Below are 13,577 nucleotides of genomic sequence, written 5' to 3'. Positions count from 1 at the left end.
TTGTGTGGCCATACCGTTGTTTATCTGTTCTTTCATTGCTGAGCGTCTGGACTCTGCAGTATTTGGCTGTTATGAATAGAGCTACTGAGAACATTTGAGCCCAAGTCTTTGTGTAGAAATGCAGTTTCCTTTTTCTTGGGTGAATACCTAAAATAGAATCGCTGGGTCACAGTTGGTAAGTCTAAGTTTAGTTTACAGACCTTTCCCCGAAGTGATTGTACCAACTCACATTCTCACTAACAGCACATGAGAGTCAGTGTTTAATTTTAGCAGTTCTGGTGGGTATGCTGTGTATCTCGTAGTTTTAACTTGCGTTTCCGTCATGACTAATGGTGTTGAGCAGTTCTGCGTGTGCTTATTGGCCATTCATGTCCTCTTTGGTGAATTCCTTCCAGATCTTTTGCCCATTTTTTACTTGACTGTTTGTATAACGTGCGTACAGAAAAGTGCACACTTTCCCTTAGCTTTTGTGCAGATACTCGGTGGTCCTGTGTTTGTAATTCTGGGGACATCTACATGTCCCATAAAAGCATTTTAGAACCCAGACTCTTTTCCCCTGGAGTAGAAACTAGCCAAATGTAACTTTGTCCAACATACTTTTGTTTCAGGACTAAAACTACAATTTTAGCCCTCTCCATTTTCTTCTTAAGTGGAGATGCAGGACCACATTGAAGAAAAGGGACTGGTCTAGGAGACAGATGACACATTATCACCCAGGGTTTCAGTGTCCTTAGCAATGGTGTAAAAGGGGATGAGGATTTCTCCCTTGCCTGGGTATGTATGATTGTGATGACCGATGACGAAACGTGTGGGGCAGTACTTTACAAAGCTCCAGGAAAACAGAAATTACTAGAATCTGGAGGACAGGCACGATCTTAAATTCATGAGATGTTAACAAAGAATTGAAGTGTTTAGGGGAATAAGTCAAACACAGAAAAAGTTAATTGCTAATTCTCATATTTCTCTAAATAGAAACAGTTTGAAGGTGAGGTGAATTTGAATACATGTAGTTAACTTGTCTAACGAGAGCCGAGGTCTGCTGAGCTGAGCCTTCGCCCGTGCAGAGTCTGTGCACATAACGCCCTCGGTGTCTTCTTTTCTTTTGCAAATATAAGATACAAGAGGAAAGGAGACTCCTGCCTTGGCATTAACCCTAAGAAGCAGTGCATATCCTGGGAGGGGGCTGCCACAGAAAAGAAGCACTCACGCAAGCATGTCGAGCGCTATTTCACGAAGAAGAGCGTGGGACTGATGAACGTTGACGGAGTCGCCGTTGGCGGTAAAACCGAACCTCCCTCATCTGAGCCGGTCTCATTTATCCCAGTGAAGGGCTCGGATGATGTGGTTCCTCCTGTTACGACCTGGCTGAACCCTCTGGGGATTTACGATCAGTCCACCACACAGTGGTTACAAGGACAGGGTCCTTCAGAGCAAGAATCAAAGCGGCCAGACTCACAGACAGACAGAGAGCATGCCCTGCTCAAGGCCAAGGTGGAGGAGTTTAACAGGAGAGTTCGGGAGAATCCCCGGGATATTCAGCTGTGGATGGCATTTGTTGCTTTTCAGGTAAGTGTCGCCGTCCCAGTTCTCCTACCGGAGTGACTGTCCTAGTTTGGGGAAAACAGATTTGCTGTGCCGCGGTTTTCGAGCCCCTGGGAGGAACCCTGGCACTGGGCGTTTGAGGATGATTAGACTGGAGCCCTCGCCCTGAACTTGGTCAGACTGAATAAATGCAGTGTGGGGTAGCGCGTGCTTCCGTGCAAAACTTGGGGGTGGGATGAGGGAGTGACCTGCTACTAGGGAGTGAGAAAGGGCTTCCAGAAGAAGGTGAAATCTGACCCGAATCTGGAAAGAAGAGTAGACGTTCACCAGGCAGGGAGATGTACCCGTGAGGTATAGACAGCGCGCAAAACACGCAGAGTCCAGGGGAGAAGGTGGTGTTCACACCATTCCCTGGTCAGAGCTGTGCTGCTCCCGTCCCAAAGTACATGGCTTTGTCTTCGTCCTACTTCTCTGTTGCTGAACCACATGTACCATTATCCTATTTTGCCTCACATTTGGCTGTTTTATTGGTAAAGTTGGCTCTTGGGAAGCAGTTTCCAAGATACTGCACCCTGGCTATTGATACATGATCGAAGTTTGAAATGCCAGAGCGTAGACAGGGAAATAAACGCAAGATCAAACATACCAGGTGACATAGGTGCCCCAGTAGCAGAGTTTCCACTCAAGACAAAAACAAAACAAAACAAAACACAACACTGATAAATGCTTATCAAGAAAGCAGGACTAACGATTGATTCTGAGAGGTGACGGGCGGTGCGGCCCGGAAGGGCTGTGAGCGTCTCTGTCCTGGCAGTGAGCGTTTGAGCCTCCCCTACTGCCGTTCGCGTTTGTAACTTGATGTTTTTGTCTGGAGGACGAGGTCATAAAGAGCCCTGGCCTGTATGCCATCGAGGAAGGAGAGCAGGAAAAGCGGAAGCGGTCTCTGAGGCTCGTTCTGGAGAAGAAGCTGGCCATCCTGGAGCGGGCCATCGAAAGCAACCAGAGCAGCGTGGACCTGAAACTCGCCAAGCTGAAGCTCTGCTCCGAGTTCTGGGAGCCCTCTGCCCTGGCCAAAGAGTGGCAGAAACTGATCTTTCTGCATCCCAACGATACAGCCCTGTGGCAGAAATACCTTTTATTTTGCCAGAGCCAGTTTAGCACCTTTACGGTGTCAAAAATTCACGGTCTGTACGGCAAGTGCTTGAGCACCTTGTCTGCCGTGAAGGACGGCAGCATCTTATCGCACCCCGCCCTGCCAGGCACCGAGGACGCCATGTTTGGTAAGAAGCCGAGGACCAGATCCCTTTGTCTGGGGGGAGCTCTCCTTTCTTTCGGCTTTCGTCAGAAATGAACACTTAGTTTTGCTTTACTTTAGAAGTGTCGACATGGATAAAACTGATTTAAACAAGAAAGTATTGGAATTCCTTGTGATTACCACAGATGTTCCCCTTTCCAGCTTCTTGGTCGGGGGCGGGGGCATTAGAGCCAGTAAAGTTAGAGAAGTATCACTGGTCTGGAAGTTCCAGCCTTTCTGCTTGTTAACCGAGGAAACCTAGAGAAGTCTGGAATGTTCTGGCTGTCCGTGACCTTCTCTGTGGAGGTGCTTGTCTGGCCGTCTCCCCCGTTCTAGGATCTCAGGCTGTGGTGTTCAGGGGGAAGCCCCAGCTGACTGGAGGTCGTTGTGTAGATGCAGTTCTTTTTTTTTTTTTTTTTTTTTTTTTATCTTTATTTGAGAGAGAGAGAGAGAGAAACAGAGGGAGAGGGAGACACAGAATCTGAAGCAGGCTCCAGGCTCTGAGCTGTCAGCACAGAGCCTGACGCGAGGCTCAAACCCAAGAACTGACGAGTTCATGGAATTCATGACCTGAGCTGAAGTTGGATGCTTAATCGACTGAGCCACCCAGGCGCTCCCCTCTTTTTAATGTTTATTTTTGAGAGAGAGACAGAGCATGAGCGGGTGGAGGGGCGGGGGGAGACAGAATCGGAAGCAGGCTCCAGGCTCTGAGCTGTCAGCCCAGAGCCCAACACAGGGCTTGAACCCACAAACTGCGAGATCATGACCTGAGCCGAAGTCGGACGCTAAACCGACTGAGCCACCCAGGCGCCCCTGCATAGCAGCAGCTCTTATTTTGCTGTTAACCATTCTGGTGTGTCCCAAAGGAGGCTAGAATAGAAACTGTGTCCAGTAGTGAGCTACCGAAGGCAGCATGTGAAGCAGGAGCTGGAGAATATCACTCTTGACTCGAACCCTGGGTTTGCCCTTCCCTGGTAACCTTGCCTGTTCGTGAACCTGGTTGAGTGCCAGTTTCTCCCTCAGCACCAGTGGTATAGTACTTGTTTTGGAGGGTTATTGAGCACATTACCTGCACATTACCTGAGACAGCTCAGTGTGTGGCACACAGCAGGCATTTATTTGGTCAAAACCTTGCTATTTCTGTTACCTTCTAAAGATAGAAATATATCGCTCCAGAAATAATAAACATGTTTGATATCGTTTGCGGTATGCTCATACAGCTTAGTAGTATTTAGTAAATGGAATTGTACCACAGTTGAGACAAACCAACGTCTTCGAGCATGGAACCCTGATTTGCTTACAGCTGACTCTGAAGAGTTGATGAAAGCTGCCGATGGTTACTGCCATCTAGCTTTCGGCACACTTCTCTGCTTTCTGATGACAACCTACATCATCCTCTCCCGAGAATTTTTCGTGGCATAACGAGCTTTGAATATTTGATTAACTGTTCAGACCAACCTTTTGCCGTCTTTTCCTATAACATATGTAGTTTTTGTCAGTATTTGTATTCCACGATGGTTTCATATAAAAATTGGGATAAATGTACATCATTTGATTACAGTACCATTGTGAATCCTTTTAATAAGGACATGTGTTATTACAGCTTTGAAATTACCACAGTAACTAAATTTGGAGAAAAGATATTCTCGGTGTGGAGATGCACATTTTTGTTTGTTTTTTATTTATTTTTAGAAAGAGAGTGTGAGTGAGTGTGCACAAGGAGGGTAGGGGGCGGGGGGAGAGGGGATGAGGGGCAGGGGGAAGGGCAGAGGGTGATGAGAGAGAGAGGGAGGGAGGGAGGGAGGGAAGTGGAGGGAGAGAGAGGGAGGGAGGGAGGGAGGGAAGGAGAGAATATCTCCAGCAGGTTCCATGCTGAGCACAGAGCCCAATGTGGGGCCCGATCCCATGACCCTGGGATCATGACCTGAGCCAAAATCAAGAGTCGGAGACAACCGACTGAGCTACCCAGGAGCCCCAGAATGCATGCTTTAGAAGCTGTGTTCTTTCCCTTTGATGCTGTTAACAGGAGTCTCCCTTCTCTCCCCGTTTTCAGGTCTCTTTCTTCAGCAATGCCACTTCCTGCGGCAGGCTGGTCACTCTGAGAAGGCGGTCTCTCTGTTCCAGGCCATGGTCGACTTCACCTTCTTCAAACCCGACAGTGTGAAAGACCTGCCCACCAAAGGACAGGTGGGGGTTCTGGTTGCGTGGCCCACCCCCCTCTCTCCTCCCTCTCCCGTTCTTCTCTCTTCTGGGGGCAAGTGTGGATCCTGGGAGATGGTGCTGGTATTTTTCAAATATCCTGTGCTCCTTTGTATCAGTCTTGCTGAGAATTATTTCTCAGAGTATTGTGGTGATCCAAGGAAAATTCCATAATGAAGGTGGTGAAACATGGAGAGATGAAGGATCCCCCCCCCCCGCCCCATATAAAGACTCACTATGTCCCCCCTTTTTTCTTAGGAGCTTTGTTTCAGTGCTCGTTGTCCTCACCAGGCGGAGAAGCAATTGTTACGCTTCTGAAGTCACATCTTAACTCTGTCCTGCCTTCGTGCGTTTGAAATTCGGTCTTGCGTCATTTCCCCAGTTAGCATTTCCACCACCTAAGATCTTCGTGGGAATTGCAAACGCTGTTACTTGGTGCTGGTTTGTCAACACACGTCCTAACGGGGGATCTGTTATCATTTAGGTGGCGCATGAACATTGCCCATATTTGTGATGTTGAAGCAGTAAAAACATTCTACCGCAGAGCCGTATACGAAAGCCTGCCTTTCCCTTTTTCCTTGGAAGAAATCTCAGTTTCCTGCTTTGCGAAGGGGCTCCGGTGGAAGATGGGCAGGATAGCTGAATTTATGGTGAACTTAAACAGAGGTCTTGAGAGGCTGAGGTCTCCATCTTGTGGAATGTCCATGAATTGCATTTGAAGACTATTTTTATCGTCATTATTTTGATCCGTTTTTTCCTAGGCAAAATTGGGTTAAAGAATATTGGTTAATATTAGTACAACTGATTAGCAGTATGATAAGCCGGATAACAACATTACTTTAAGACGTGCTTTGCTATTTTAGGAATATGCCGTGCCGTAGACGTGAGTCTTAGCTGACTGCGGGGCACAGGGTGTGTGCTTGCGGGGGCAGGATCGGAATGGCCCTCATTGCCACCCTTTGCCGACACTCGCTGTCTGTGACGAGGACGGCGACTTGTGGGGAGGGCACTGCCCGGGACTGTGAAGCGTCAAGAGCCACTCGCCCAGAGTGTCCACTGTTGCACACTCTGGAGATTTTAAATATTAGTAGCACACGTAGTCTCAAAGCACTTGCAAGGCAACTTTGAAATAAGGCTTTCTCTTTGATGACGTACCATATCTTTATAACTGAGAGACCTCGTTACCATACACGGCATAACATCAAAGAAGCAGAGTCTGGTCTGTGTCAGTGGGATGAATAAATTGGTTATCACCGTCACACTTAAAAAAAAAAAAGATACACTTCTTTTTCTTGAGTGACTTTCTTCGATCCCTCCTGGAAGAACAAGACCCGTGGAGAGGGGGGTGGTCTTCCCAGCTCCCCTTCCCGAGGTGGCTGACGGGCCCTCGGTGCGGGGACCCGGCCCTCTTCCCGGTGTGTGTGGTGCTCCTCCAGGCTCAGGCTGGATGGTCCCGCGGCTCCTGGGCCGTGGGCCACCTCGTCCTCTTCAAAACGTTTCTTATAAAAGCTTCCATTGAGCAAGTCGTTGGTTCACTTTTAAAGTCCTTATTGTCAGCTGACGAGACGATGGCTCTCCTGTTCGTGGCTGTGATCACTTCTCTTCCACGGGGAATTACCGCACTGAACTGGGGTCCACACACAGCGGACCTAATGCCCCAAACGCGTGAGAGCTGAGGTGTGATCCCAGGGCCTGGCTTTAACATGCAGGCCATTTTCTTCACCAGATGCCTGCCATGTGCCATTCTCTGCCGACAAGCGTTTATTGAGTCCCTACTATGTATTGGGCACTGTGCCAGTTAGGAACACAGAGTTGAGAGGTCATGCCATCAGGAGCTCCCAGGCTGTCCTGTTGAAACTTTGAATCGACCCCCTTCCCCACAGAAGGCCTGGAAAGCAACACGATTTCAGGTATTCAGGGGCCCAGTGGCTTTAAGGGAACCGGCGGTGTCACTGTTCCCAGTTAGACTGTTCTACAGCAGGATCAGAGCTGGGAAACCATTCCTCTCCCACTCAGCTGGAGGCCCTTCTCGGTGACCACGGCTGGTCTTTTTGTCACTGGTTCTCAGAAGTGGTAGCTTGTCACTTTTTGCCGTATTGTGTTCGTTGTAAGTCACTGGGTCCAGCCCTCGCTCAGGGGTGTGAAAGCCACAGGGCAGGGGTCAGGGTCCTGGGGGGCTATTTTGGAGGCTGCCCACCACACTACGTAATTATTTTTTTCTATTTTGGGGATGTATCCCATATCTACTAGGAAGACTGATGGCGAGCAAGATTTCTGCCATGAGCCCCTCTTACGCCAGTCAGAACGCACTCTGCTCAGTGACTCAGCAGTGTTGTACAACTTAGGCTAACTCCATATCTTCAACCTGAACAGGTGGAATTCTTTGAGCCCTTCTGGGACAGTGGGGAGCCCCGGGTTGGCGAGAAGGGCGCCCGAGGCTGGAGAGCGTGGATGCACCAGCAGGAGCGGGGCGGCTGGGTGGTCATCAGTCCAGGTAAGGCGCCTCTCAGGATGCGTATGCCTCCGCCTTTTTCTTCTGGAATGTGTTTTCGTATCTTCATGATTATTTCTTTATATGTGTAAGCTGTTTATTAGTCCTGAAGAACATTGAATGTCAAAAATACATCAAGTGGTTGCATTTGGAGAATAGACTGTCCCTCACCCTTAGGGTCTTTCACTCAACCCCCCAGGCCTTTGGAGGGTTCGAGTTTCTTTCCAAGGGCAGTAATTTTCATTTTTCCTTTTATAAGGTTGCTCCTGAAGAAGTAATCTTGTTACTAATCCCCCCTCTCCCTGCCCCATTTAATGTGTACTTAAGTCAGTCTTTCTCTTTCCTTGGCAGTGGACAGACCAACAAATCCTTTGACAAACACTTGCCTGTTTAGGAATACTGTGAAATATTAACTAGCATTTGTGTAACGCATTCTAAGTGACCCCAAAGCACGTTCCAGATTTACACCCTAAGACACCACTGTCCAATAGAAAACATAATTCGAGCCACAAAAATAACTTTACATTTTCTAGGAGCCACATTGAAAAGGTAAAATGGTGGGGCGCCTGGGTGGCTCAGTCGGTTAAGCGTCCAACTTTTGCTTTCGGCTCAGGTCATGGCCTCATGGTTTCGTGGGTTTGAGCCCTTCATCGGGCTCCATGCTGACAGTGCGAAGCCTGCTTGGGATTTCTCTCTCCCTCCCCCTCTCTCAAAAAAATAAATAAATAAACATAAAAAACTAAAAATAATAATAAAAAGGTAAAATGGTGAAATTAATGGGAATATATTTTGTTTAACCCAGTGTGTCAAAACCTTAATATTTCAACATGTAACTAATAATTTAAACATTGGGATAGTTTGCATTTTTTTTTCATACAAGCTCTTTGAAGTCTGGTGTGTATCTTACACTTTCTAGCACATTTCAGTTCAGACTTGCCACTTCCAAGGGCCCCGTAGCCGCATGTGCACGGCTGTCGTACTGGCCAGTGCAGCTCTCAGCTCCTTGGGATTTCACACCCTGGTTTTGTTGAAAGTGCAAGGGGGCCCCTCCTCACACACGTCACCCTTCTGGCCGTGGCTTCTTCACCTGAGGAACGAAAACTCTGGATTAGCCGCGGTCAGTGTGGCTGTGCAGCGCTCCAGGCCGGGCGGCCAGTCTGGCCCTTCAGGTGCCCGGAGCAGCTTTGCTGGGGCACAGGGAAGGTCACACTCGCTTGGCTCAGCTACTTTGACTCTCCTGGAGTGTTATTTCCCAAAGAGAACTGGAAACGTTCTTCAGGCTCGCCAGGGGTTCCTATATGAAGAAAAATGACCTGCAGGGCAAAATGTTTGTAGGTGTTACCCTCTTAAGCCAGTGAGTCTGCAAGACCCATGAAGGACCAGAAAATGGAAGTCTTTCTGGTGGTAACTTCTCTTTGAGTTACCAGCTCAGCATGCCTCTCTGTGTTTCGGCTGCTTTTTTGTTTTTGTTTTAATGGGCAAGACTCTTAAAGTGCATGGAATTTATGTTCTAAGGTTTACCATGTTCTGTGAGAAGAAAGTAGAATTCTCATAGCAGTGTCCAGGGACCAAGTTAACATTACTTCTCTGAAAGGTGCTCAAAGGTCCAATAGTTACTCATAATCAGATGTGAAGTTTGTTTTCCCAGAAAGGTAATGCAAGTGGTAAAACCCTGATTTTTAATGTCAAGTTACGGACATAAGTTGGCGTTTCCGTTATGGAGAATCTTCTATTGAGTTAAATGAATTTAGTGGGATCCTTCCAGAAAACCAACAGGATCAGAAGAAAGGCTGACCGTTTCTTGTTTCCAGAAAAATGAAATGATAACTATTCTTTGTTTTTGCTTTATTTTTAAGTTTTCTTGTCCATCTTGACAAGGTCAGCATTTAGAGTGTAGTTGGTATTTATCATTGATTCTGAGGTGTTTTTTCTTCATACATCACAGCTTATTTCTTCTCTCTCACCCTCACTTTCTGTTAGTCTGTGTTGTTACATATTTATATATGTCTTTCCAAAACCATGTAATCTTTTGAATTTCTAATGTAATAAGTTCAGGTATCTAAGTCTGATGTGTGACTCACAGGTGATTTCTCTTAATGGTGAGAGGTTTTCAGTGTGGTTAAAGGGTTACCTTAAATGTAAGTCTTTAGAAGGTGATAAATAGTTAAATTTTACCTTTCTTTGATAACTCAGAAGAGTGTTTAGATAGAATATTGAGTTTATTTTATTTATTTATTAAAAAATTTTTTTAAACATTTTTATTTCTGAGAGACAGAGAGCATGAGTGGGGGAGGGACAGAGAGGGAGGGAGACGCAGAATCCCAAGCAGGCTCCAGGCTCCAAGCCGTCAGCACAGAGCCCGATGTGGGGCTCAAACCCACAAACTGTGAGATCATGACCTGAGCAAAAGTCGGACGCTCAGCCGACTGAGCCATAGATAGAATATTGAGTTTAAAATGCAAATGTACAGGGGCGCCTGGGTGGCTTAGTTGGTTGAGCATCTGACTTGGGCTCAGGTCATGATCTCATGGTTTGTGAGTTCAAGCCCCACATTGGGCTCTGTGCTGATAGTGTAGAGCCTGTTTGGGATTCTCTCTCTTTCTCTCTCTCTCCCCATCCTCCACTCGCACTCTTTCTCTCAGAATAAATAAATAAACTTTAAAATGCTAATGTACACATCATGCCTTTAAATTCTCTGGAGTTCTTGTTACTCATTTATTTTGAAATAGAGATTCACAGGAAGTTGGAAAATACACAGGGAGGTTTTGTGCCCCCTCCCCCCGCCCCAGGGCCCACCAGCGACTGTGCAGTCGCACAGCCTGGAAGTGACCCTGGGGCGGTCCCCTGTGTGCGCGTGCGTGCGTGTGTGAGTGTGCGTGCGCACCCCCGCATCTCATGGCTTGACGAGCTCTCATTTGCTTGCGTGTTTGGTGCTGTGCAGCCTAATCGCAGGCATGGCTTCCTGTAACCACCCCCGCTGTCGGAGAACGATTCGTCACCACCGGGCTCCCTGATGCTGTGCCTGATAGCCATGTCCGCCCCCACGCCCACCGCAGAGGACCACTGATCTGCCCTCCACCCCTGTTATTATGTTGTCACGTTATTTTACACGTTAGATACAACAATTTTCTGTTGTAAAATTCACACAAAATTTACCACTTAAAAAGCATTTTAAAATATATGGCTCAGTGGCATTAACTACGTGCACACTCTTGTGCAACTGTCTTCACCTCTGTCCATCTCCTCAACCTCCTCATCTTGCCCAGCTGGCACTCTGTACCCATTAGGCAGTGACTCCCCATTCCTCTCCCCACCCTACCCCACCCCGGCTGACGGCCACCATGCTACTTCCTGTCTCTGAATTTGACTATTTTAGGAACCTCAGATAAGTGGGATCAGACAGTACTTGTTGTGTTGTGACTGGCTTATTCCACTTAGCATAATGTCTTCCAGGTTTGTCCAACGTGTAGCATGTGTTAGTACCTCCTTTTTTTTTTTAATTAAATTTTTTTTTACTGTTTGTTTTTGAGAGAGAGAGAGACAAGACATGAGCAGGGAGGGGCAGAGAGAGAGGGAGACACCGAACTCAAAGCAGGCTCCAGGCTCAGAGCTGTCAGCACAGAGACTGATGAGGGGCTCGAACTCACAAACCGTGAGATCATGACCGGAGCTGAAGTCAGATGCTCAACCGACTGAGCCACCCAGGCGGCCCTCAGTACCCCCTTTTTAAGTCTGAATGGCATCCACATTTTATTTATCCGTTCACCTGTCCACGGACACTTGGGTTGCTTCACCTTTTGCAGCTGTGAACATGGAGTACACGTGTCTCTGAGAACCTGCTTAGAGTTCTTCTGCACGTGTGCCCAGAAGTGGCAATGCTGGATCATGTGGTAGTTTTAAAAACTTCTCCGAGGCACCGCTATGTTGTTCTCCAGAGCACTGTACCATCTTCTGTTCTCCCCAACCTGTGCACAAGGGTTCCAGTTTCTTCACATCCTCACCAAAATTTGTGTTCTGTGTGACTTCTTAAGATTGACTTTTTTTTTCACCTAGCATCATTCCCCTGAGATCCGTCTGAATTGTTGGACGCGTCCATAGTGTATTCACATTTACTGTGAATAGTAGGTGTAGACGAATCAGCTCGTTTCACCTACTACTGCGGGACATTTGGAGTGTTTGCAGGGCTTGGCCACTATGGATAAAGCTGCCGTGGGTGTTAGTGTGCAGGTGTTAGTGTGTACGTAGGTTTTCATTTTTCTGGGATCAGCACCAAAGACTGTAGTTGCCAGGTCTTTGAATAAGTGCGTGTCTAGTTTTATAAGAAACTGCCAACTGTTTTCTGCGTGGCTGTACCAATGTATATATCCTGTTTGTTTATTTTTAAATATTGAACTTTTCTCCTCTTCCATTCTGCATGTTCAGAATTAGGAAACAAAATGAAAGTACAGGATAATCTTGAATTACCTTTTTTTGAGAAGTGGACACCAGTTGTAGTCATAAGGCCACTGGCTGAAAATTCTGGTGGCTTTAGAAAGGCTGAACCAGTGCTGTCATTAACTATCATTTAGCGTTCTAGAACTGTGTTGTCCAAATACGTAGGCACTAGCCACATATGACCATTTTATTTTATTTTAAGTTTATTTATTCTGAGAGAGAGCGAGCGAGCAGGGAAGGGGCAGAGAGAGAGAGAGTGGGGAAAGGGAGAAGCCCAGGCAGGTTCCACGCTGTCAGCGGCAGAGCCTGATGTAGGGCTCAAACCCATGAACCGTGAGATCATGACCTGAACCAAAACCAAGAGCCAGACGGTTCCAGACACATAACCGACTGAGCCACCCAGGCGCCCCTACATGTGGCCATTTTAATTAAAATGAAATAAAAAATTTAGTTCTGGTATCAGCTACATTTCAGGGGCCCAGTAAGTCACGTGGCTGGTTGCTACCGTATTAGACACATGGGTACATATTATGTCATTATCACAGAAAGTCCTCTTGGGCAGTGCCGTTCTATAATGTGTGTATTCCCATTTTAATTGCTGTGATAGCATTAAAAATCATGTGATTTCATTGGTTAATCTTCCAGGGAGTTTTGGGGATTTGATGGATGATAGCAGAGTCCCTCGGTGCCTCTGAGTCCCTGAGTGTCCCAGAAGGCTGGGCCTGGGTCTTACTCATCATGGCATTCCAGGGCCTGCCACAGCAGCTGGCATAGCAGAGCGGTTGGGTGTCTGTGGCTGGTGAGGGGGGCTAAAAGTCCCGTTCTTGTCTAGATGATGATGATGATGAGCCAGAAGATGAGGACCAGGAAATAAGAGAGAAGAGTCTGCCCAGGTGGCAGATCTGGCTTGCCACCGAGCGGTCCCGAGACCAGAGGCACTGGCGGCCGTGGCGCCCTGATAAGACCAAGAAGCAAACCGAGGAAGACTGTGAGGATCCAGAGAGACAGGCAGGTCCCCCGGCCCAGGAGGGAGGCCGGCCTTGGGGTCTCTGCCTTCTCCCCGTTCCCCTGGGGTCTGGTTACCTGAAAGAAGCTTGCTGAGCTCACTGTCTGAGCACTCGCCTGGCTTGGGAGATGTTAGCTTTTGCTCCTGTTTCTGTCTGTGGGAACCTCCTGGGCCACTGGTGGTGTGGGAGCTTGGAGGAACTTGACCAGGTAGTTCCTGTCCCCAGGTAAGGAGGGCAGGCTTCCCCGGAGATTGTCTTCCAGGTTATTCAGTTACTTTTTCACACAGAAGCCTGAGGACTCAGGGTTTTAAAACGTGGTATCGCCGTCCTAGATTCTTTAACCGCGTCCACTTTCCCCGCAGCACTCTGGGATCCTCAGAGGTACAGCCGATAGGTTTGATTCCAGAAGACAAGAGGACCTGGATGGAGAGGCTGTGTCGGGACAGTCAGTGTACCGCTTGTCTTGCTGGGGAGGGAAGTAGCATTTACCGAGTCCTGGCTTACGTCTTGACTTACCGAGTCCTTGACTTACGTCTCACATTATCTCACTATCATCGAATGCCTTGGTCTGTGCTGCGCTGTGTCTAGTGACCAGCAGCTCTGACGATTT

The 13,577-nt window shown here is 47.6% G+C and overlaps 1 protein-coding gene across 3 annotated transcripts in view; it reads left to right on the top strand.

Annotated features, from left to right (window-relative positions):
* Positions 1-13,577, top strand: part of NRDE2 (NRDE-2, necessary for RNA interference, domain containing) — a 52,311-nt gene that overhangs the window by 24,088 nt on the left and 14,646 nt on the right. For all 3 annotated transcript variants that reach the window (XR_005791131.1, XM_040477991.1, XM_040477992.1), the window contains exons 5-9: positions 1,116-1,566; positions 2,417-2,822; positions 4,890-5,023; positions 7,409-7,529; positions 12,793-12,968. Coding sequence is in view for 2 of the 3 variants with exons in the window: in XM_040477991.1 (XP_040333925.1) it covers positions 1,116-1,566; positions 2,417-2,822; positions 4,890-5,023; positions 7,409-7,529; positions 12,793-12,968 (1,288 nt within the window). In the remaining variant the exon portion in view is untranslated. The remainder of the gene's footprint in view (positions 1-1,115; positions 1,567-2,416; positions 2,823-4,889; positions 5,024-7,408; positions 7,530-12,792; positions 12,969-13,577) is intronic.

The sequence above is a fragment of the Herpailurus yagouaroundi genome, unplaced genomic scaffold (assembly GCF_014898765.1).
Source record: "Herpailurus yagouaroundi ecotype Mexico unplaced genomic scaffold, PumYag 141, whole genome shotgun sequence".
Taxonomy (NCBI): Eukaryota; Metazoa; Chordata; class Mammalia; order Carnivora; family Felidae; genus Herpailurus; species Herpailurus yagouaroundi.
This window is presented reverse-complemented; position numbering and strand designations above follow the sequence as displayed.